Genomic DNA, 26,545 nt, shown 5'->3' on the forward strand with positions numbered 1-26,545 from the left:
GAACACTCAGGGACGCACTTTAAAAGCACGTGTCACCTGTTGGACACTAGGCAGGGTTCCAGGCTTGTGCACTGTCTTCTGAATTATTTAAAATAATAAAATCTCAGAACATTCTTCCTGATCATGCAAATAATTGCCATTAGAGGAATCTTTTAGCAAGAGATATGGACTTGTAAAAGACTAGTTTCTGGGAAAACTCATTCCAGGAAGAAGACTGTCATTTCCTAAGTTCACTCTCAGATTAAACAGTGAGGATCAATATGTTAGGTAATAGCATTACATGAACAACTAGGGCCTAAAAAATAGTTTGCAAGTGTCTACACATTCTCCAGGGAGGCCTGTTTCAACTTCTGAGTACATGCTCACAAAACCACAGAAACGACTCAACTTTTATCTACAATGAAAATTAAAATCTTGGGACACAGGAAAAGATGAACCCTGCTGACTCCTTGGTAGAGAAAAGCCTCTTCAGTTTTGGCCAGCACATGTACAAGGTCTCTCAGGGTGTGAACCACTCAGAGAAAGGACTGACTGTGCGTCTCTGTGCCAGGTTTTCTCTGCAGCAGGGTCTGCTTCTCTGCTTTCCCCATTCTTACCCTCCCCTAGCCAAGAAGTTGTGAAGAACAAGGGTAGAGTGTTGCAAGTAGACCAACAAAGGAGGTTCTTGAAGGAGTGTTCTCAGCACAGTGACTTCATTTAGGAAAGTGAGAAATACACAGACAGAAGGAAAATGCAAGCTAACAAGAAATCGAAACTTTTCCTTTCTAAGTTTTCCTTCTCTTTCAACAAAACTTCAAACATAACTGCACAGTTTTGCTTACCAGTTTAGAAGAGGCTGAGTGGATTAGGTGGTGAGGGGAAAAGGGGCTGAAGATTTGTTCTGCCCACTATCCATCCAGAATGCAGATCCTCCATCTCGTGGGTAGAATCTCATCTAATGAGCTCCTCGTGACGACCTGATGAATTAGAAGGAGCTTCCTGCAATGTCAATGGGAGCAGAAACAGACGACAACGTTAGGGAACACTTCAGGAGAGGGTGAACACACTCAGGCAAGTGCAGTGCTTTACCCATGACAATTAAAAACAGTTCCAGCATGAGAAGTTACAAGAAAAGCTGCAAATAAGAGAGCTGAAGACATAAAATTGTATTAGGGTTGTGGAGGATAAAACTTTAGTAGCTCTCCGGGGATGCAGAAAGGCAGATATTAAATTATAAGAAAGATAGACATGCACTGGGCACAGTGACTAACACCTGTAATCCCAGCACTTTGGGAGGCCGAAGTGGGCGGATCACCTGAGGTCACTCCTGAGGTCAGGAGTTCAAGACAAGCCTGGCCAACATAGTGAAACCCTGTCTCTACAAAAATTAGTCAGTCATGATGGTGGGCACCTGTAATCCCAGCTACTCGGGAGGCTGAGAAGGGAGAATTGCTTGTACCTGGGAGGCAGAGGTTGCAGTGAGCTGAGATCGCGCCATTGCACTCCAACTTGTGCAACAAAGCAAGACTCCATCAAGAAAGAAAAACAGAGAGAGAGAGAGAGAGAGAGAGAGAGAGAGAGAGAGAGACTTACATACATGAAATATTGGAACTACAAAAGCAAAACATAAATAATCAATGTTTTAAAAGAGTGATTTCACAAATAGGAGAGAATTATTAATAAAAATTGAAAAGGAAACTTAGGAAAGGAATAAACAGACTCTGTATATGGATGTTTCATTTCGTTAATACATACACTTGTGCATGTCTGGGAAAGTGATTTGAAGTAAAAGCATCTGGCAGCATCTAATAAAAACATAGTATCATGCAAACAAAACACAAGAAAAGGAAAACACAGTCACCTACACAGGCTAAAATTCACACTGACCACAGGTGTCTTCCTGAGAAATTCCAAATAAAAGTGAAAAAATGTCTGAACTGAAGATACACAACGTTGCAGTAAAAAGAGAGCTCTGGAGCCAGAATTTCCTTGGGTTTGATCCTTTCTCCACCACTAAATCCTGTGACCACAAGCACTTAAATTATTTTGTATCCGTGTCCCCATTTGCTCTGTAATAATAGAAAGGTCACAAGTTTTAAAGATTACATCATTCACACACGTCAGTTTCTTAGACTAGTCTCTAGAATGTGCTGTCTGTTCAGTAAAACTTATTGTCGATATCATTAGATACATTTTAGTTGAAAGTAATGTGTAGCTCAAGCAGGAAGACATTCTGAGATGACTTAGGAGGAATAACCACTAAGATACAGCTGAATATTTGTGTAGATGAAACAGAATTGAGAAAAAGGAAGAAACCGTAATACTACTGATAGTAAATGTTGAATTCAGGTTAAATATACATATTTAAAAAATAATATAAATATGATTGCCTCATTGCATAGAATTCAAGATTCTTATTAACAAAAATATATATATGTAGAAATAGATACACATATATCTATGACATCTAATATGTAGACACAGAGAGATATACCTATCTCTATCTCTACAGAAAACAGGGTCTGAAAATGGAATGCTAATACTATACATGCAAAACAAATTCTATTTAAATAGAATGTAAAATTACGAAGTACCAGAAAGCAGCTTTCATTTATTCATGTATTTATTCACTCAACTGCTTATTGTGATCCAGCTATTCACTAGACATTTTTCCAGGAGCGGAAGATACCATTTACAATATTCCCTCTTTCTTGGAACATACAGGGCAAAGGACTGATGATAAACAAAAACATATACAATTATGAAGAATCTAACATTTTTTCTCAGTAAATGAGCTAGAGAAAATACATTTTGCCTATGACTCCAACACGGAGGCAACTGTAAGAATAAGAACGACTTTGGAAAAGATTAACAAAATCAGTTACTAATATTAAAATGAGTTACAAGAATGTTTGTATGTGTGTACATGTGTGTTTGGGTATGTATTAAAATGGCTTAAAATAATGAAAGAAAAAAGATATAACAGCACAGGAAATTAAAATGAAGCATATGGTGAAATGAGATAGAAAACAGCTATGTTAATCATGGCTACAACATCATTCAACGTAAACATCCCCTTTTAAAGTGTAGATTTACTCTTCAAAGAAAACAAAACAAAATGTACAAATGGAAACGAGAACTAAAAGATGCAAAAAGGAATGGCATAAGTATATATAAACTATGATATAATGCGATATTATCAATGGAACAAAGAGAATAATCCTGTAATTTGAATTTTAAATGGAAATGCATTTTGTGCTTAATATATTCAGTTAGCTTCCATAGGACAATCTCTTGTTTTTTTTTTTTTTTACTAAAATATATTAGAATTCTAAAATCATAATAACAGGTTCACATCTAAATCAGAGAATTTGAAATACTTTAACATATGCCTAAAACACTACTTAGGCCAAAGGAAGTTCAAACTTTCATTAAATTAAATATGTATGGAAGCCTATAGGATATAGCTCAAGATGTATCCAGACAAAATTTTATAACCTCTAATAATGTAATTCTTATAAAAAATATGGATGTTAATAAAGATTCAACCCAATACATTAGAAAAATATCCACAGAATACATTTAAATAAGAGAAAGAGCATTAAATACTTAAACGGATATTAATGGATTTTTAAAAAAAGCAGACTGAACATTTAAAGTTGATTCTTTAAAACTGAAATGAAATAGATCTATTTCTGGCCATGCTAATGACACTTGAGGGCAGAAAGGATGACACAAAGCATCATAAAAGTAAGAAAAATGATCCAACTACAGATACGAGAAGAGTGATAAAATATTTATAGTATGGGAAGTTATTTTAACATTATATTGATATAGTTTGAAATTTTAGTGAAGAAGACGATTTTAAAGTATGGTTTTGTATAAGTGTGTGCATACACATAATATGCATATATAGTTATAAGTAGATATAATGCATACACACATAGTCAAAATTCTTAATATGCATATATTATTATAAGTAGACATAATGCATACACACACATATAGTCAAAATTCTAAGAGAATGCCAAAGAAGATCTCTAAATTTGGAACAATTTAAAAGTTTTAATGGAACTCTGCTTTCCCAAAATTCCTAGTTCAGAAAGCCTCCCATAAAAATCTTCTAAGGACAGAAAATTTAAAATCTTTGTATACAGAAAATATGGAATTAATTAATCATTTATTTTATAAATATATATAGCCTTCAAAAGACAGAAAACTCTCATAATTATAAACAAGTTCACATATATATTTCCCAAATGAATATTAATTATTAAACTCAGAAGTACATTAATAATAACACATCTTCAAACCTGTTCATATAAACTCCCTCTTTTGCCATTCTAATGCCCTTCAAAGATTCTTGGTTGTTTGTGAGCTGAAGATCAAGTTTTGACTGTGGTTTGTATGTCCCTGAGTGACCTGGATACTCAGCTCTCTGCAGTGCTCTGTCAATTCCTGGCACCTCGCTCCCAGAAAATAGCCTGACTCAGGAGCTCTCTCTGCCTAGAGCGCAATTCTCTCTTCATCTGGTTACTGTAGCCCCAGGTCTCAGGTCACTTATACTTCTTGCAGGAATCCACTCTGGTTTTAATAAGAATGTCAAATGCCCCAGCATATATGAACAAGTAGTTACTCATAATATCAACAACATATCAACAAAATATTTCTTATTCTTTTCCTTTTTGAGACAGGATCTTGCTCTGTTCCTCAGGCTGGAGCACAGTAGCATGACCACAGCTCATTGCAGCCTCAACCTTCTGGGCTCAAGCAATTCTCCTACCTCAGCCTCCTGCATAGCTGGGGCTACAGGCCCAGACCACCATATCCAGCTTATGTTTTTGTATTTTTTGTAGAGACAGGATCTTGCCATGTTGTTCAGGCTGGTCTTGAACTTCTGGCCTAAAGAAATCTTCCTGTCATGGTCTCCCAAAGTGTTGGGATTACAGACATGTGCTACATTATTCTAGAGGAATTTGTCAAAATGATTATAAATTTTATCTGAAAGGACAAGCACATATTAATTGTCCAGCACATTTAATGTTAAAAATTGACTTTGACCGCTGTAGGACCAATGTGAAATGTAAAGGATGAGTAACTGAACAGAAAAAAACAAGGCTCAACAACTAAGAGATATTAAACGGAGAGTATCTAGAAATAAACACTGTCATCTCCCCCCAAAATACAAAAAACCCACATACATGCCAATGTTTCATATAAGTAAGATGAGAATTCAGATAACTGGGAAAGGTAGTGTTTATATATGTGAAGAAAACAAAATTGTAACTTAGAGGTAAAGAGTTAGACTTTAAAATGCACACTCCAGATGAAGTGGCTCAAAAAACTTAATAAATAAATACATTTCTTTGTGAAAACTTTTTATGATGTTTGAGTCTCTTTAATGAAGAGGTACGCATTTGTATTCTGAAAAAATGCTGAAGTAACGGCAATAAATTAGGATTTTTATTGTGAAGAAGCGGGCAACATCACACACTGCTAGTGTAAGTACAAATTGAAACCATTTTTTTTTTTCTGGAAGTGTCTGGCATTTAGCAAACTTAAAAAATCCATGTGTTAGCCATTTTCATCAGTTTATTCTGAGGAAATAAATAGTGTGAAGTGGGAATCATATGTGACGACCTTAAATAAATTATTGCTATTGGTTGTGAAAATAAACAGGAAACAAACTTAATGATCAACATAAATAGGTTGAGTAAATCAAACATTGCTCCATTTACATTATCCACATTGATAATGATGTAGGTTAGCTGTCTTTTCATGTAAAGATATGCATAACATATTTTTAAGTAGGAAACATAGCACTGCCTGTTTACAAACATACATGTGCATAGATAAATTACAATCACTTGTAGTCAGCCTGGAAAGTTTTGGATTGGGATAGGAAAAAAATTCCCCCAAAGGCAGAAATAAAGCTCAAGGTAGAGCAATCAGGAGATTTTGAGGAATTGAATGGAGATTGAAGAATCAGGAATACACTTGACCAGAGCATCCTAGAACCTGATTTATTTCACTCATCACATGGTATGAACTTTGTATTTCGTGCCTTTCTAAATAACATGGACCACACTCGGATGGTTGCCAGAGTTTAATGAAGACCTCTTGAGTCTTTCTGTGATACGTTCTGACAGGGGCAAGCCCCATGCTGCCCTCACGGCACCTCTTCAACTTGTTTCTACAACTCTCTTTGTTGTTTTGATTTGCTGCATGCTTCTGCCTCCTCAAATATAATATGAGCTGTTTGAGGGTAGAGTCATCCTCTAAATAGTCCTTATATCCACAGCCATTGGCACAGCCTTGTATATATTCGGTCGTCTATACATCAATTGATTACTCCTAGAACACTTTATCTTTTCCCATTCCAAACTCATACTATTAATTTGAGAGCACAAATGGTAGAAAGATTTGCTTTGATATCTTCTATGATATTGCATTGTGACAAGTGGCTGTGAAGACCACTTAAATGTGAATAAAACTGATCTTTGGAAAAGAAAGCAAGCTAATGACGCAGTCCACAAGGCAATGGGAAGACGTAGGCCACTTGGTCCCTTCTAACCTCACAGGAAGTGTTACGCAAGTGCCTTCAACAGAGCCCGACTGACGACTTCTGACCCACCAACCACCACACGATAGCAAGAACATTCCTGTCACAGACTGTCTCTTAGTGTGTCCAAAATGGGTCATAAAAAGCAATCAATAAAATAAGTTCACAAAAGAGTGACTGAATCTATCAAAATGCAAGCAGGGTAGTTGACGATTGTTAAACATTTTTTCAAGAAAGTGATGTTTGTTTTAAGTAAGTGAGTGGCACTTATGAATAAGAGCTCAACATTTATATACTCATGGAATAAAGATGGCAGCAATAGAAAACAGAGATGGCTAGAAGAAGGGTATATGCTAGGTGCCTGGGTGATGGGACCATTTACACCCCAAACCTCGCCATCACAAAACATTACCAGGTAACAAACCTGCACATGTACCACCAGAATCTAAAATAAAAGTAGAAAAAAAATAAAAATTTTTAAAAATTAAATACATACACGAGTGGGTATTTTATAGATGAAACAAGAGAAAATGTACAGCCTTCCTCAAGTGTTTCCATGGTTATTTATGCCAAACTGGTGACTCCATTTAATTGTAAAGGTTCCACTTTTCCCTGAAAAATGAATCTTTATGTGTGCTAAATGGAGAGTTTGACAGTACTCAGGAATAGTTCAACAGTAACCTGTTTTTAGTTTTGACAACTAGGTTTTGTCTAGTTTTCCTTCGTTAGTTTAGTTAAAAGTATTTGCCTGTGTACTCCTGGATTATGCTTAATTCATTTTCTTCAATCCAATCCTCTTAAAGTAAACATGCCAGTTACTCATACCTCTACCAAAATTCCTACTTTCCAATCCCATTCGATTTAATTATTTTGATCATCTTACCTAATTCCCTGTCACTTAGAAGATATCAAGTTTGTGGGAACTGAACATGCACAAAATATCTGTATTATCTCAAATGAGTGAACTTTCCTGTTTTTCTGCTATTCACGCACATTATCTGAGAGAGCCAAATGGCTTTCTTCCCCTGAGAATGGAGATAGCAGTTGATGACAGAGGATCACTTACAGGTATAATATATCCAGAGAGAGGAATATTAGGTGAAGACAAAATGGGTTACAAACAACTTCACAAGAGGTGAGACCTTAGAAACAAGAGATGAAAGGGAATCTTCTCGATCTTCTTGTTTTCTGTCTTCATGTTAGTGTCTTTCCTTGAAAAGATGAGAGGAGATCCAGGTTAAACGGCACAAGCTTCCAAAAAAGAGAGTGCCAGTTAGAGGTATTTGAAGATGACCATTTAGCTGAAGGCATGGATTTCACACTTCAGCACCGTGCACACAGCTCCAGGAACCAAAGACAGAAGAGTTTAAGTCATCTAGCATATGACATCATAAACGTCCTGAGATTTCTCATGGAGAAAACTCCTTCTAATAATCCAGAAGGAATATCAATTAAACTGGTTCTGGTTGGTACTGAAAACTTGACTCAAAACATGTAAATGGCAAGCAGAGAATGTGTTCCAAAACCAAGGCTTGGGCTGCCTCCTCTGCAGTTTGTTTGTTTGTTTTGTTTTTAATTAACAGCTTGAGAACAGCTGTTTAATGCACGTTTCATCACCAAACTCTGTTGTTTGTTTCCCTAGAGGGCAAATGAGTAAAAAATACCCAAGGAAGAGAAGAGAAGTTTTTCACGTGGCCATTTAATTTCTCACTTTTCCTAACAATAGTCATGATCTAATCCTTTCATTTTTCTCTTCCATTAAGCAGCTTCCCAATAAACATCACTCATTTACCAAATGTCACTAAGAAAAAGTTTTTAATTGCCAATTCAATAAAGGTATTAAACAATCTGTTAAGAACATTGTCAAGCAGGCTCTTGCAGAACAGTTTGGTGTAAAAATCCAACTTATGGAAACTGTTGCTACAAAACCCTTTTGAACACATGATAGGAGATGAAGTTGATGAAAATCAGTTTATACTCGATGGGTGGTTCTCATTCTCCTGAGCTCAGGTGACCTGCCGGCCTCGGCCCCCGAAACTGCTGGCGTTACAGGCGCCAGCCACTGTGCCCAGCCTGGCCGCATTCTCTTGATCCATAAGGTGGACTGTTACGAATCCCTTTCGTTTAGTCTTCTCATAGAAATATATATGAATGCAAATTATGTTGTATTACCTGATGTATCAACTTTAAATGATAAATCTATGCCTGGCTTAAAAGATGAAATTAACATGTGCAGATGTGTTGTTTTCCAACATTCTATTTCTTCCCCTGCTAAGTTTTGTTGGTTATATTTTGCTACTTATATTGTGACACATCATAACATACATATTCAATTTTTAACTGTAAAGACATCAACTGGGCTTTAAATGCATTTAATCGTAATATCTAAAGAAAACTAAACAGTGTGTAAAATAGCTTGTGTAAATGTTAGTTCCAGGAAAAGGAAACAATGGGATCAAAGGTTTAATGGATTGTTGACTCTTTTCTACTTTAGATTGTTTCTCTCTGCCCCTTTCACCACCCACCTCAGGTTTCTTTATTCATATACATGCCAACTTCTATCCATTTTTTTTATGGGATACTACTCGTGAAAATGCCTACATCTTAGTTTTAGCACACACACACACATATATGTAACAAATATTTATATCTACATGAATGTATATTTGTGTGTGCGTGTATAGAAAAAGAGAATATGAGTTGTAAAGTAAAAATAAATGCAAACATAGACAATGACAATATTAGGTAGCCATAAACTGGAAATACTTTATATGTACAAAAGACAATCATTACAGGCATAACAAGCCCAGTTATGTTATTTTAAAGAAATCAAAATTTGGAAGGAGGAGGAAGAAGATGGCAGAATAGAAGGCTCCACCAATTGTTCCCACGGCAAGGACACCAATTTATTAACTACCCACACACAAAAGCACCTTTATACACATAAAATCAGATGAGCACTCATTGTACCTGGCCTTAGCTTTATATGGCTGAAAGAAGCACTGATGAGATAGAAAAACAATTGTGAGTTGCAAATGCACCCTTGCCTCATCCCCCAGCCGCATCAGCATGGTGCAGAGAGCAATTCTGTGCTCTGGGGAGAGGGAGAGCGCAGCAATTGTGAGGCATTGAACTCAGCGCTGCCCTGCTAGAGCAGAAAACAAAGCTGGACCAAACTCAGCTGATGCCCATCCGTGGAGGGAGCATTTAGACTAGCCCTAGCCCGAGGGCAGTTGCCAATCCCAGCAGTTTGAACTCGAGTTCCTGCAAACCTTTCCACCATGGACTAAAGTGCTCTGGGGCCTTAAAAGAAAACCGAGAAAAAGAAACCAGGCCACGGTGACCACAATCCCTAAGTGAGTCCGAGTGCTGACCTGGCCCAGAGCCTGTGGACTATGGGGGGACACGACCTACTGAGACACCAGCCAGGACAACTAAGGGAGTGCTGGAACAACTGCCCTAGCCCCAGGCTGCACAGTGTGTGGCTCCAAAAAAACCCCTTCCCTCTGCTGAGAAGATAAGAAACAGTGAGGACTTTTTCTTGCATCTTGGCATCAACCCAGCCATAGCAGGAGAGGGCACCAATCAGAGTCATCAGAAATCGCTACCAGTAATCAGTACCACTGTGCCAAGGCTTTGAGACTTTCATCATTGATCTAATCATTGCCCCAACCCCTAGTTCCAGGCCCTAGATTGTGGACATTTCTAGACACTCCGTGGGCCATGTGGACATTTCTAGACACTCCTTGGGCCAGAAGGGAACCTGCTGTCATGAAGGGAAGGACCCAATCCTGGCAGCATTCATCAACTGCTAACTGAAAGGCCCTTGAGCCCTGAATAACCAGCAGTGATACCCAGGTACCATGCTGAGGACCTTAGGTGAGCCTGAGATTACTGGCTCACAGACGAGACTCAACACATTCCCAGATGTGGTGGCTATGAGGGTGAAACTCCTGCTTTAAAAAAAAAAAGTGGAGAAAAGAGTAAAGGGGACTTTGTGTTGTGTGGTGTGTTAGTGTGGTGGTTGCCACGGGGGTGCTTGTGTAACTCCACTCTTAGCTCCAAGTGGCTCAGAACACAGACAAAGATTTTGTTTGTTTGGGAGAAAGTAAGGGAAGAAAACAAGAGTCTTTGGTAATCTGTATAATTCATCCAGATCTTGTTCAAGAATATCAAGGTGATACCTCAATGAGTCTACAAGAACTACAGCATTACTGGGCTTGGTGTGCCCCCTAAAGTAGACACGGCTTAGATCACAACACACATGTACTTTTGAATATTTTGAATGCTTTCCCAAGTAGGACGTGTACAAAAAGCCCAGATAGTGAAGACTACAATAAATACGTAACTCTTCAATGCCCAGACACTAAACATCTACTAGCATCAATACCATTCAACAAAACATGACCTCACCAAATAAACTAAATAGCCAACAGGTAACAGTCCTGGAGATACAGAGATATGTGACTTTCCAGACAGGGTATTCAAAGTAGCTGTTTTAGAAAACTCAGAGAAATCCAAGATAACACAGAGAGGGCATTCAGAATTAGATAAATTCAACAAAGAGATTGAAATCATTAAAAAGAATCAAGCAGAAATTCTAGAGCTGGAGAATACAATTGGCATACAATACATTAGAAAGATCACTCATCATGACCAAGTAGGATTTATCCCTGAGATGCAAGAATAGTTCAATGTATGCAAATTTATCAATGTGATGAATCATATTAACAGATGAAGGATAAAAGCCATATGATCGTTTAAATTGATGCTAAACAAAGCAGTTGATAAAATTCAACATCCTTTCATGATAAAAACCACTAAAAAACTGAAGATGGAAGGAACATAACTCAACATAATAAAAACTATATATGACAGACACACAGCTAGTATACTGAATGGGGGAAAACTAAAGCCCTTTCCTCTAAGATATAGATCATGACAAAGATGCCCACTTTCTCTACTGTTATTCAATATAGCACTGGAAGTCCTAGCAGGAGCAATTAGACAAGAGAATGAAATAAAGGGCATCCAAATTGGAATGAAAGAAGTAAAATTATTCTTGTTTGCCAATGATATCACCTTATATTTGGAAAAACCTAAAGATGTCACCAAAACCTCTTGGAACTGATGAACAAATTCAGTAAAGTTGCAAGATGCAAAATTAACATTTAAAAATCAGAAGCATTTCTATATGTCAACAGTGAACAATATGAAAAAAATGTAGTCTCATTTCTAGTAGCCATGAATAACATTAAATACCCAGGAATTAACATCAGAAGAGAAAGATCTCTATAATAAAAACTATAAAACACTGATAAAACCAATTGAAGAGGAAACAAGAAAATGAAAAGAAATTCCACGTTCATGAATGGGAGAAATGAATATTCTTAAAATGTCCATACTATCTAAAGCAGTATACAGAGTCAATGCAGTCCCTTATCAATATACCAATGCCATTCTTTACAGGAATAGAAAAAACAACCCTAAAATTTATAAGGAACCATAAAAGACCCTGAATAGACAAAGCTATCCTTAGCAAAAACCAGAAGTGGAGGAATCACATTAATTGACTTCAAATTATACTACAGAGCTATGCAATCAAAATAGCAAGATACTGGCACAAAAACAGACACATAGACCAATGGAACAGCATAAAGAACCCCAAAACAAATCCACACACCTACAGTGAGCTCATTTGCAACCAAAGGTGCCAAATCACACACTGGGGAAAAGACAGTCTCTTCTATAAATGTTCTGGGAAAACTGGATATTCACATGCAGAAGATGAAACCACACCCCTATCTCTTGCCCTATACAAAAATCAAATCAAAATGGATTAAAGACTTAAATCTAACACCTTAAATTATGAAACTACTACAAGAAAACACTGGGAAAAGTCTCCAGGACATTGGTCCGGGCAAAGATGTCTTAAGTAATACCCCACAAGCACAGACAACAGAGCAAAAATCAACAAATGGGATCACAGTCGAAAAGCTGCACAGCAAAGGAAACAATCAACGAAATGAATAGACAATCCACAGAATGGGAGAAAATATTTGCAAACTACCCATCTGACAAGGATTAATAACCAGAATATATAAGGAGCTCAAACAACTGTCTAGAAAAAAATTTAATAATATAATTATAAAATGGGCAAAAAATCTGAATACACATTTATCCAAAGATGACATACAAATTGCAAACACGCATAAAAAAGGGTGCTCAACATCACTGATTATAAAAGAAATACAAATCAAAATTACAATGAGATATAATCTCACCCCAGTTAAAATGCCTTATATCCAAAAGACAACAACAAATGCTGGCAAGGATGTGGAGAAAAGAAAACCATGGTGCACTCTTGGTGAAAACGTAAATTAGTACAACTACTATGAAGAATGGTTTGGAGGCTCCTTAAGAAACTAAAAACAGAACCATCATATGATCCATCAATCCCCCTGGACATACCCAAAATAAAGGAAAACAGTATCAAAGAGATGTCTGCACTCCTATGTTTGTTACAGACCTTTTCACAATAGCCGAAATTTGGAAGCAACCTAAGTGTCCATCAGCAGATAAATGGATAAAGAAAATGTGGTGCCTACACACAACGGAGCACTATTCAGCTCTACAAAGTAATGAGATCCTTTAATCTGCAGCAACATGGATGGAACTGGAGGTCACTATGTTAAGTGAAGTAAGTCAGGCACAGAAAGATAAACATTGCACGCTCTCACTTATTTGTGAGATCTAAAAGGAGAATTAATTTGTTTCGGAAGAGAAGAGCAGTTTCTTCTTCCATTTAATAAACTTTGACATTGAGATGCACTCAAGGGCCTAGGGTAGAAGTGGAGAAATGACCCTTATTACCTCTGCCCCCCACCAAAGCCTGGAGCAGGCAGAGCAGGTCACTCTAGGTGCAAAGAACACTCAGGAGTGGATGGAGCAGAAAATGTGCCCTTTAAGAGGAGCATGGCAGAAGGCTTCAAGGAATGATAAAATGATTGATCAAAAGTTATGAATTTCCTATACAATATAAAATGTTCTTGGCCACATAAGAAAACTCAAGAGAATTCTACAAAGTTTGAAATATGCAGCCCATATCCTTAAGCCAGCATCATGTCCTTCCTTCCTCATGGTGTCCAGCTGCTGTTCATGCTACTCAGATGTTTGTTTCAATGTCACGTCCTTGAGAGTGACTCCGAGGCATTGGGTGATACTCAGTTCAGTGATTTCTTTCTGATTAGCTGACAGTTTGCAGGGAGAAGGGGGATATGTGGTTTGAAAGGAGCATATGAAAGACACCTTCCCAACAGGAAGTCCTGTAGTGTGTGGCTTCTGGGAGATAAAACGGCCACCCTTTCACAGGGCACCATTAGGAGCCATGTCCCTCGGGGATGCGTGAGAAAAGCGAGGAGAACCTGCAGCAGTAGCTTGTGTGAAAGGAGGAAAACCATTTGACAACATCTTGAACTCTAGTAGAAGAAATGATGGCGATTTCAAATGAGTGTGCACGTGTATATGAGCGGGATGGGGGCAGTGCTCACTGAAACCCTGTGACAACTAGCTGTTTCCTGAGTGCAAGCTTTTTAAAGGGAGGCAACTGGATTCCGGTCTATATAAAGGTGGACAATGAATTTTATCCCAATAAGCTTGTCTCCATTGTTTTTTAAAAAATGAGAATTAACACTGAGCCGATTCTGGAAGGTTATGGTTGTAACTAAAATAATAAAATGAAGGAGAAATATTAAGCAAAATACAGTTGCAAAGTAAGTACTAAATGAACAAGAGGTATTTCTGTTTATTACTATTATTATAGTTATTATATAAGAAATTATGCTCTCTTTACTCCATCTAGGCGAGGGTTAAAACAATTCACTTAATGTGTCTGAAAGGATATGGAAGTTGACTATTTGATGAAATTACCCTATGATCAAATTATGCCTGTGTTTATAGAAATAAACCAGGTTTAAAGGGTAATAAATTGGCTTTAGATACCCTAAAGCACAACCTGCAGGCCCAAGGTAAATGTCTCAACCAGCCTGTCTTCCTCAATCCCCAGGGGCCGCCACTTCCACAGTACTGCAGGGACCTGCCAACCTGGATCTCACTGGCTCCTGCTCCCTGAGAGCGTCTGCTCTACATTCCTCTGCTCCTTATTTCCAGAAAAGGAAAAGTTGTGAAAGAAAAGATTCAGACTAAAAAAAAGCAAAGTAAAAAAAAAAACTCTAAATATGTGAAACCATTGTATTCCAGTTGATTTTTTGATTTTTCTCTTTGGAGATCACATGAGTATATATTTATAAATAAATTGATATAGAAATAAATGTATATTTATTGTTGTTTCCTTTGTAAACGCAGCAGTCATTTTAACAAGCCAAATTTCTTGCCTGAAAGTTACTATATCTATATAATCATTTACTAGTAAAGGAGTGAGAGACATGCCATCCCCCAAATAGCAAATTGGACCAAATTGGAATACTGATTACTTTGAGTTAAAAACATAGGAGCAGTGGTCGTTTCAGAAAGGGCCAGCTGATCATCCTCTTCATACATGCGTGAAGCCATAGAGATTCCTCAGCAGGTACACCCTCCATGTACCAGCTGAGAAAATAGCCCTCACACCAGACACTGGGATCTGTGCTGCAATGGATCAGAATGAATACACTTACCTAAGTAATCCTTCTACAAGTTTTACTCCCCTTCATATACCTCCTAATGACTCACTTAGAAATGTATTGCTGCTACCCAATCCCCTTTGTCCTGTCATTTCTTCTTGGGAAAATATAAAATTGTCTCTCTTTGGCCACTTCTTCAGACTCCATACTCTTGTGAAGAAGTCCCTGTATATGTAAAATTAATAAAATCTGTGTGTTTTTAGTGGCATCATTCCTCCAGTGAAGTGGAATGTTCTGTTACAATTCATAATTAAAACAAACAGATTTATAGCTTTAAGCAGAATGCAGGAGGTGGAAGAGATGTACTAAATACCTGGTTTAATAAAATAGCAAATCTTGAGGCATTGAATGATAACACATATGTCAGGAAATATAATAACAAATAACCCAATATATGATTTTATTTCCAAAATTCCAAGTAGTCCTATGAATGCTATAGATTGCCTATTAATTAATAACCAAGTTGTTTTTGCTTTGGAAGCATATACAGATTTTTTTTTCCAAAAACTGAAATAGACAGTTTACATCACTAGGCAATAGAAAATAAGCTAATGCAAGAGGCCTTGACATTATTAGTCATCAGGAAAATGCAAATTATAAGCAAACTGAGTTCCTACTACACTCAGAAGAACTGCTAAAATGAAGAAAATATCAATATTTGGAGCAACTGGAACTTGTGTGCATTGTCAGTGGCAGTAAAAGAGTAAACAATCACTTTGAAAACTCTTCAGTTTACTAAGGAGTTCATCAGACAGCTACCAAGAAAAATAAAAACATATTATTACAAATAGGAGATTAACAGACATTTCAGTCATAAGAGCTTCAAACTTATAATAGCCCAGATGCCCATCAGCAAAATAATGGATAAACAAATGATGAAATTTTCCAAAAACGAAATACTACTTAGCAGTAAAAGAAGAGCAACATATCAATGAGGTAAAAATGTGGAGGGATTTTAGAAATATATTAAGCTGAAAGAAGGAAACAAGATTCAAGACAATACTACTGGTTTCCTTTGATATGAAATTTTAGAATAGCCCAAACTGATGAACAGAGATAAAAATTAGAGCAGTGGGTGTATCTTAGGCCTGAGGTATCACTGGAAAATGGCTTGCAGGACCTTTCTGAGGTGGTGAAAATGGTATCTCTTGATCATGGGTAATTACCAGGGTAGATATTTGTGGAAATCGGTTGAAAAGGAACACCTTAAATGTGAGAATTCTGCTATGTGTAAGCTACACCTCAATTTGAAACAAATGGCAACAAGTAACCTTCAAAACTGCTCGAACAGTTAATCAATTCTTTGAATAAAATATTATTGTGAGGTATGACGTAAAACCATCTTACTAAAAATTAGTGATTTCACCGATTTTTAACAATCCACAATTTGATTGGATAATGATAGCTGAGTAAATGAACCCAAGGAATGAAGATTCATCTGCAATTCAAAGCAACACATAGACACACACACACAAACACACAGAGAGACAGAGAGAGACACAACAGATGTAGACATAAAAGTGTATATTCCTTATCTCTAGGAAATTCCACACAAACACTTTGCACAGTTTTGAATGTTGGAGCAAATATACATACTCTTATTCATGACTTAAGGCCACACACTGACCCATACACCTTATCAGGGCTCCCTTGACCTCACTGTTCCTCACACTGTAGATGAGGGGGTTTAGCAAAGGGGTGAACACAGTATAGAAGGCTGACACGACCTTATCGTGGTTAGTGGACCTATGAGATTTGGGTCTCATATAGGTAAAAATGGCAGCTCCATAAAAGAGTCCTACCACAGCCACATGTGAAGAGCAGGTGGCAAAGGCCTTCTTGCGGGCTTCTGTAGAACGCATGTGGAGAACAGCGGCGAGGATGAGACCATAGGAGGACAGGATGAGAGACAAGGGGACCAGGAGCATTAACACACAGCAGATGTACATGGCGTTTTCGAAGACTGAAGTGTCAGCACAAGCCAAACGCACCAGCACGGGGGCCTCGCAGAAGAAATGATCGATCTCATGTGCCCCGCAATACGGGAAGCTCAGGGAAGCAACAGCCTGCAGGAGCCCGTCTGCTGCACCCAGGAACCAACACGACATGGTCATCCTCAGGCACAGCTGCCAGCTCATGAGCATGGGATATCGGAGTGGGTGGCAGAGAGCCGCGTAGCGGTCATAGGCCATGGCTGCTAAGAGGAAGCACTCTCCACCCCCCAGGGTGAGCAGGAAGAAGATCTGCACACCGCAGCCGGCAGGGGAGATGGCCTTATTTCCGGTCAAGTAGTCAGCAGCCATTTTGGGCACAGTGGTGGAAACCAGCATCATGTCCATGAGGGAGAGTTGGCTCAGGAGGAAGTACATGGGCGTGTGGAGCCGGCGGTCCCGGTGAATCAGGAGAATCGTGAGGGCATTGCCAAACAGGGAGGTCAAAACGACACTCAGAATCATCATGAAGAGGATTTGGTGGGCTGTGGTGTGGTTAAAGAGACCTAGGAGAATGAAATAAGAGGTAGAGCTCCCATTTTCCATGATTTCAAATAAGAGTGACACTGCAAATGGAGAAAAAGATGACAGTGTTTATCCTTTATGGTACTCCATTTGAGTTATATAGTTCTTGAAAAGTACTTGTGTGAAAGCGATGAAACCTATGTCAAATCTTTCATTTGCCACTTGCAAAATGTTCTAATTTGTGCATAAAATTAATTCAACTTTTTCTCATTTCCAAGGATTTCATAATAAATTATTCTCAGGCTGAGTATTGATTAATTTTGTATAACAAATCCACGTTCTGGATAAGTTGCAAGTAACCTATTAGAATGATTTTGCTTTATCTGATGCCATCATAAGTGAGTGGGAATGAAATGATTCACATAATTTGTCATTTTATTTGTGCTTGAGTTATGTCATGCATAGTCAATATTTTAGAAGCTGAATTCAGTCAGTATATTTCATTATATAAAACTACATCCTTGATTATGAAGGTTGTGGGTCTATAACATACCAAAACTCATTGAAACCTACCAAAATCAGGTGGTTTTCCCTGACTTAATCCAAGAAGACTTTTTTTTTTAGCTTTATAAACAGGGTGACTTATATTCTCAGGTCTGGAAAGGCTGAGTCTGCAAATAAAAACATAGTTAATTTGGAGTTGTGAACACATTTAGTCCTCCTTTATAGGTGATAGACTAAAAACAGTGCTGACTTTCTTGAATATTTTTTATTTCTTTGCAATGTAAGAGTATAATGTAAATACACATTTTCATTAACTGTACAAGGTACTTTGTTGCAATGAGACTTTTTTTCATCACTCCACAAGCATAACCTTTACCAGGTAAAGGAGGAAAAAGAAAACTAAGATCTTTATCCAATCACAGAGATAAGTTAGTTTTTTCTTCAGTCTCAAGAGAAATGAAATCTTTATAGGCATTTTCCTCTTAGATCTGCTGGTGCAGGAAGTTTTCTACCTTGTTGAATAAATACGGCCACACCTGCATATCGATGCTGATTCAATCTCAAGGATATGGTCTAATTCAGTAAAGTTACATGGCAGAAGGAGCCCGTCTCTTCCATGGGCATTCCCTTTGCCTCCACTTTTTGTATCCACCCTAAACTCAAATGCCAATCACGACTGAGAAACGCAGTGCAGTTCCGTCAGTGGATACCAGAGTGCATTACTTGAGCATCATAATTTTATTGGCAGCACAATACCTGAGGGTTTTATTTGGTTGTTTAAAATGTAAACATCATGGAAATATACATATTTCCTTCTTGACAAATAAATTCTGCATTTGACAAAACTTTGTGATCTTCACACCCTCTTATCTCTAACATGCACATTTTTTTCTTTTTACTTCTTAGAAAATGCAATAACATGTACTTTCTACACGTAGGAACTATACAAAGTCTCTAATTATAGTCCTCAGTGTCACTTTGCTGAAAGACCTCAAAGCCCTCCTAACTCATTTCTTTCACTCGATGTCTTCCATTTCTCTGCTTTTCCAACCTTCCTTAGTGTTGAAGATTGATCAACTTTAAATATCTTTTAAAAAATCAATCTGTAATGTCATAACTGTAGGGTGTTGGACAAGTTTCTTAAATTATTTTTTTCTATCATATTAACTATTTTTAAGTGCAGAGTCAGTATAGTGACTTCAAGTATAATCATATTGTTTTATGACTGTCCACAATATCCATCTCACGAATCTCTTTTCATCACCTTAAATTGAAATTCTGTAGCCATTGTGAAATAACTCCCCCTTCTTCTCACACACAGCCCCCAGCAACCACCATTCTATTTTGTGTCTCTATAAATTTGAGTGTTTTAGAAACCTCATATAAATGGAATCATGTGGTATTGTGTGTGTGTGCGTGTGTGTGTGTATGTGTATGTCTGGCTTATTTCATTTCTCATAATGTCCTCAAATGTTCATCCCATGTGTCAGAATTTCCTTCCTAAGGATGAATACTATTTCGTTATCTGTATATATAACAGTTTATTCAATTATCCAGTTACAGCCATTAATGTTGCTCCCACTCACTTCAGCTGTATGTTTAAGTATCAATTTAATGGCATGTTTGATAACAGATGTTAGGTTTTTTTTTTTTTTTGGTAAGGTAAACATATATAACATAAATATATAGTAATTTCAATTCATTAGCCACTTAAATTATGCCAGACTGGTTCATATGTTTCCAGAGAATAATCTGAACAACATGCATGACTTTTCAGTTCAGGAAATACATTTTCTTACTATGAAGTTCCTACTATGGTTAAGTAATTTGTAAAATTTGATGTCATTAGCTTGTACCTTTTCAGTGAAAATAGGTAATATTTCAATTCTTTATGTTTAAGTGGAATAAAAATTCTTTATTCCCAGGTGTGTAAAATTATCAGTTTTATCGGTCTAACTGGTCATCATGCCATAGCATTCAGATTATTTCATGAACTGATCAATTAAATGTGTTAAATAAAATTAGTAGATAATTGTATTTTTCTATGATGTGATAATATTAAATTATTTGCTTTATTAAAATTACTGTCTATATTTTTATGTTACAAAGCGGAGATAATTTGCCACTAATTAAAATGTTTATAAACCTACAAAAATGATTATTTGGGATAATTTTTTAAAAAAATTGGCCATGGAAACAAAGTATAGTTAAATGAAAAATGAAGAATTAAATAATCTTGCTATAAAATGTCTATAATTTCATTTAAAAGAAGGTTGAAAATTCAAGACTGACGAGTGTAGGAAGAAGTATGATAAAGTACTACCCTGAAAAATAAATATTTTCCTTTTGTTTCTTCACTATAGCTTAGAAAGCTAGAGAATTTTGAACTATATTTTCTTCTGTCCCCATAGTTTCTTACTTAGAATGGTGATAAAATGTGGACATCTTTACTTTAAATCACACTGATCTCTTTTGCAATGCTAGTAGAAGGCACATATATATCCCTTCCTTTTTCTCATCAATAATTTTGTTGGGTAATTGTAGAACATTGAGAACAATGCCTTTAACATTCCATTCTGTATTTTTCTGATACCTGTTGCCAAAACTTAATAGTAAAACTGTAACTCTCCTCCCCAAGACACTGAAATGCTTAATCAATTTGTTCTGTCAGAAAATAAATTGGAAACAGCCAAATCATATATTTGACAAAATTCACAGGTTATTACAAGAATTTTACCTGATGACTGTGTCAGCTAGCAAGTTTTGATTCTTCAGGTTGTAGAATAGATAATAGAATTTTATTTGTAAAATATATAAAGATGTATAGCTGTGAATTCTCTGGAGTTCAAACTCTACAGGAAAATTATTAAATATGAAGTGATGAGTATTTACAGAATCACAGATTGTCTACTTACAGAAGATAAAAGTGATGACTCCTTCCAAAAGGCTGGATCCTGTCTGAGCAGCATCATCTTAATGCCTCTTTGGGTGGAGAAAAGCTTCTTCCAGCCTGGCTGTATCGGCTTCACTTATACCAGTGCCTACACTCTACTTCTTAGGGGTGTGGCCTAAATTAAATCTGATTAATAAACCAGAGAGGCATAAGCTTGCCACTTTGGTTGCCAAAGATGTTTAATTTTGGGGGACATTTTATAGACACCCATAATTTTAATACACTTCCAAAATGCTTTTGGAAAGCTGTGATTTATTGAAAGAAGAGAATTATTTAGGATCAAAAATGATAGGTAAACAGATGTTCATGGAAAAGATAATGCTTAAAATACATTAAGGGGGTGAGGTAATGTGGCTCTGGCATTACTTGTCTGTAGTTTAATATGAAACAGTGTGATATTGAAAGATCAGCTGTTGTCAAAGAGAGTAGTTGAAATAAAAAGAAACCGTGGTAGAATCCATGGTAGTTTCCTTATTGAACTAAACTTGACAGAATCTCTGCTGCATTATAAGTATCAGTATGTTTGCATCTCTGTGATATAATTGCATTTTTTAATATTCTATATGTTTGTATCTATGTAATAAAATCAGTGATAACAACAATAGTTAACAACAGATTGTATTCACTGTGCCAGGCACTTTGTGATTGATTTTATCTGGGGCTGCTTTTTGTGATTGTGTTATTTCTTCTTAATATTTTCTACTGTCAAGCACCCTTGGATCCTGGCTCCACCTTTTGCAAGTTTTGTGAACTTGGGCTTCACTACTAGTATATATAAATCTCAGCTTCCAAAACTGTAAAAATATATATATATTTAAACAAAATTTCTCATGGAATAGATCTGGGGAAAAGCTGCTCCTACACAAAACATGAGAAACTGCAATTGCTTATTCCAAGTGAAGTTGTAATTACCATTGTTTTTGTTTAGAAGGCAAGCCCTTTATAGATTTTAGTGACACCTCTGCCTTTGCATGTTGGATCTTATTGAAGTGGCCAATCCTACTCTGATTTAGAATGTTATTGATCACATGCAGTCTACAGTTAAAGTCAGGTTATCTTATTTCCTGTGGAAAAAAACCCAAATTCCTGGCTAAGTGCAAGCAGTAAGTCACAGATATTTAGTATATCAAGTTACAAATAAAACTTTCAATGAAAGTTTACCTATCACTTATAATAAAAGTTTTATCTTTCCATGTTCTGAATACTAATGTCTCTGGGGTCCCGGGGTATCGATATGATGGTGTAGTAACACAGGGTAGCTACTGTCTGATGGGGGGAGTAACCTTTTGCCTTAAGTAGATCAGTCTCTCTGAAGGACTGCAATGTGTGAGAGAATTAAGGCCAGACAAGCTGTGAGTCAGATGAGAAAAAGATGCATGTACTGCCCAGAGTGCCACAGGAAAACACAAAGGACAGTGATGCTGGGTAGCTGAGTGGAGATTAACTACTATGTGGGCACAATTTACAAAAACCAAAGAGAGGCTCTGCTGAGTCCCTACACCAGCAAGACCTTGACCTTCTGCCCACTCTCCTCTTGATGGCATGTGGGGATGGACCAGCTTCCAGATTACAGATGGGCTGTATGGAGGAGGCCACCTCAAAGGTGACCCTGCAGAGGGCATAGTCAAGAATCCACAGACCAGCAAGCCTGAGCAGGAGAAATAAATATCACTTAGAAATTCCTGAATAAAAGACTGAGATGGAGATTTAGACATTCAGGAAGCTGACCGAGGAGTATTCCTAGTGTCAATTCCTGTGGCCTTAATGAAGCAAAATTGGGCACAGGGAGAAAATGAACTGTGATGCAATCACAACTACGGTCTCGGCTACTCCTTGGATGAACTCTGAGATTACCCTTCCATGTTGTCTTGTAGGCAAATGTCCCAGTGTTTGTGTTCCCACAGAAGAAATTATTACATGTGGCTTGCCCGCAGAAAGCGAGCATAAGCTTGGGTGAGGCAGTTTACCTCAACTGGGAACAGTGACTTGAGAAGGACTTAGCTGAGAGCTGTCAGATACTAATTCTCCTGGCAGCTGGAGGAGCAAGTACTTGAAGTACTTCCCACTCAAGTGGGAGGTGTGGAGAGCACATGACACTGTACACTGTACATTACACTGCATGAGCCAAACTCAATCAGAAGTCAGTGTGAAGCCCCTGATGCTATTCACACAGGTGTATTCCTGTAGCACAGAGCAGGGGGGTCACTTGGAGGGCAGTATAGATGACATCTAGAAACAATGACCAGGGCACTAAAATATGTTTGCCTGGAAGTTCTAGTTCCAACTGAAAGGTAAAAGTTGGTTTGGAATTTGCCAGCTAGGAATATACTGGCCTGAGGAGCTGAAATGGAAACAGCTTCCCTCTCTTTCCGACCAGGCACTCCCTTGCACCATGCACACTTATCTTATTGTATGCTTGTTGAAAGATCCTAGGGACTAATTTTGAAACAAGCCAGGCATGGAGACCCAGCGGCAAATTCTCTCCCTCTTAAAATGACCTCAAGATAGATACTCTGCAGCCCAGCCACACTTGAGATGGTGCCAGCTGGCACTCTAGGTGAACAATCATTCAAGATAGGCATCGCAACAAGACACGCAGACCCCGCACTCTGCGTACCCCTGCACACCTCCCACACCACGTTTCCCTTTTTAAAGCCCTACCCTCAGCTCAAAGCTTTGAGATGTTTTGTTTTGTTTTATTTTTCGAGGCTTGAGGCAGCCCATCTCCCATCTCCTAGCATTTAAAAAATAAAACTGATTTCCCATCACTGCCTCCCGCCTCTTTTGCAATTAGCTTCCAGGTGGTGAGCAGCTGGACTTGCATACAGTTCCAGAAATACAAGAGGTCTAAATGTACTTTCTGCAACATTAAGTCTATAATTCAGTGAAGAGAATTCTCAGCAAAGAAAAACAAAAGAACTAAATAGAAATGTAAGAGCCAAAAAAGACAGAGGAAATAATAATAATAAAATCCTCACTGTAGTTGAGCGTAATAACAAAATATAGATGACAAGTGGAAGAGTCGGCAAACTTAAAGATAAACAAATAGGAATTACACAATGTAAATATAATGAGGAAAAAAGATTGAAAGAGTGATGAAAAGAGCTTCAGGGTCCTGTGGGACAATAACAAGACCATCTTTGTCATTACATGTAATTTAAAGCTTGTTATGTATTTTTGAGTATGCATCCCATTTATTATTATGAACTGCCCATAATTAGCCTGAATCATTTTTCTTGGGTGAAGTATGCAGCTAATTCACGGTGTCAGCATAAGAAATCTCCATCTATTATTTATTATTTATGTGAATCTTTATATGTAAAGTGTGTTTGTGCTAGAATAATTCATCATTGTCATGTATTTTTGGGCATAGTACCTGATAGGTAGTTTTTGATCCTCACCCTCCTCCCACCTACTACCCTCCAATAAGCCCCGGTGTTTACTATTACCTTCTTTGTGTCCATGTGCACTCAATGTTCAGCTGCCACTTATGAGTGAGAACATTCAGTATTTGGTTTTCTGTTCCTGTGTTAGTTCACTAAGGATAATGGCCTCCAGCTGCATCCATGCAGCTGCAAGGGACACGATTTTGTTCTTTTTTATGGTTGTGTAGTATTCCATGCTTTATATGTATGAGATTGGTGCAAAGGTAATAATGATTTTTGCCATTGAAAGTACTCAGTCATGGGATTGCTGGTCAAATGGTAGCTGTTTTCAGTTTTGTGAGAAATTTCAAATTGTTCCACAGTGGCTTAACTAATTTACATTTTCACCAGCAGTGTATAAGCATTCCCTTTTCTCTGCAGCCTTCCCAGCATCTGTTGTTTTGATTTTTTTTTTTTGACGTTTTAATCATAAATAGCCATTCTGACAGGTGTGAGATGGTATCTCATTGTGGTTTTCATTTGCATTTCTCTAATAATTAGTGATAGGCATTTTTCCTATGCTTGTAGGTCACATGTATGTCTTGTTTTGAAAAGTGTCTGTTCATGCCCTTTGCCTATTTTTTTAATGGAATTCCTTTTTTTTTTTGCTTGATTTGTTTAAGTTCCTTATAGATTCTGGATATTAAACCTTTGTCGGACACAAGGTTTGCAAATTTTTTCCCATTCTCTGCCTTGTCTGTTTATTCTGTTTATAGTTTCTTTTGCTGTTAGACGACCTTTAGTTAAATTAGGTCCCACTTGTCAATATTTATTTTTGTTGCAATTGCTTTTGGAGTCTTCATTATGAAACTTTTGCCAAGGCCTATGTCCAGAATGGTATTTCCCTAGGTATTCTTTCAGAGTTTTTTTATCTTTAAGTTTTACATTTAAGTCTTTAATCCATCTTAAGTTGATTTTTGTACATGGTGAAATAAAGAAATCCAGTTTCAATCCTCTGCATATGGCTAGCCAGTCATCCCAAAGTCTGTATTGAATAGAAAATCCTTTCCCCATTGCTTGTTATTGTCGACTTTGTCAGATCAGTTGGTTATAGGTGTGCAGCTTTGTATCAGGGTTTTCTAACCTGTCCCATTGGTCTATAAGTCTGTTTTTGTACCAGTACCATGCAGTTTTGGTTACTGTAGCCTTGTAGTACAGTTTGAAATCTGATAGTGTGGTTCTTCCAGCTCTTTTCTTTTGGCTTGAGATTGATATGGCCATTCGGTTAGTTTTGGCCTTTCGGTTAGTTTGGTCATTAGATTAGTTTTTTCTAATTCTGTGAAAAATGACATTGGTAGTTTGACAGAAATAGTATTGAATCTGTAAATTGCTTTGTACAGTATGGCCATTTAAACAATATTAATTCTTCCTATGTATAAGCATGGAATATTTTTCCATTTATTTGTGTCATCTCTGATTTATTTTGAAAGTGTTTCATAACTGTCATTATGAAATGCAAAATCCCAACATTTTGCATTCATCATATAATCAGCCTTCCAAACAATGTTATGAAAGTCTACATTCTACTATACAATATACAACCTCAGGAGTTACTTTAAGTTAATTTTGGAAGAAAACCTAGAAGAAAAGAAAAACAAAGAAGGGAAAGAAACCCTTGGAATCTTTCTACTGGGCTGCCACAAATAAGGACAATCATTCCAATTTTGCTCAAGAAATAGAAATAAATTTTCATTGTGTAGTTTCTTCTCTATCATGTACCGAATTGTCACACGTTAAGATCTTCTCAATGTAGAGACTCAGTTTGAAGCCATATGAGGCCATTTATGTAAGTAACTTACATTGTCAGTTCCACATTCTTCCTTCCTCATTGAGTTCATTTGTTTGACTGAATTAATTAAATCACAAATTTTAAAAAACTTCAAGAATAGCACTTAAATGATTTCTTCTAATTTAAAATGCATTCTTGAGAACTTTTTTTTTACATTTTGAAACACACCAGAATTCTAGAGGTAACTTGATATTTA

At 37.1% G+C, this 26,545-nt stretch overlaps 2 protein-coding genes across 2 annotated transcripts in view; both read right to left on the reverse strand.

Moving 5' to 3' along the window:
- Window positions 1-827: 827 nt before the first annotated feature.
- Window positions 828-26,545, reverse strand: part of LOC108544064 (olfactory receptor 2AK2) — a 46,364-nt gene continuing 20,646 nt past the window's right edge. Inside the window, exon 3 of the mRNA XM_017895009.1 lies at window positions 828-978. The gene's annotated coding sequence lies outside the window, so the exon portion shown is untranslated. The remainder of the gene's footprint in view (window positions 979-26,545) is intronic.
- On the reverse strand, window positions 16,821-17,759 carry LOC108544065 (olfactory receptor 2T8). The gene has a single exon (XM_017895011.1). The coding sequence runs from the start codon at window positions 17,757-17,759 to the stop codon at window positions 16,821-16,823; it is 939 nt and encodes a 312-aa protein (XP_017750500.1).

Source organism: Rhinopithecus bieti, unplaced genomic scaffold (genome assembly GCF_001698545.2).
Source record: "Rhinopithecus bieti isolate Rb0 unplaced genomic scaffold, ASM169854v2 scaffold_26106, whole genome shotgun sequence".
Lineage (NCBI taxonomy): Eukaryota > Metazoa > Chordata > Mammalia > Primates > Cercopithecidae > Rhinopithecus > Rhinopithecus bieti.

Coding starts and splice junctions, on each gene's coding strand:
- LOC108544065 (XM_017895011.1), bottom strand. CDS start 17,759: ATGGAAAATGGGAGCTCTACCTCTTATTTCATTCTCCTAGGTCTCTTT.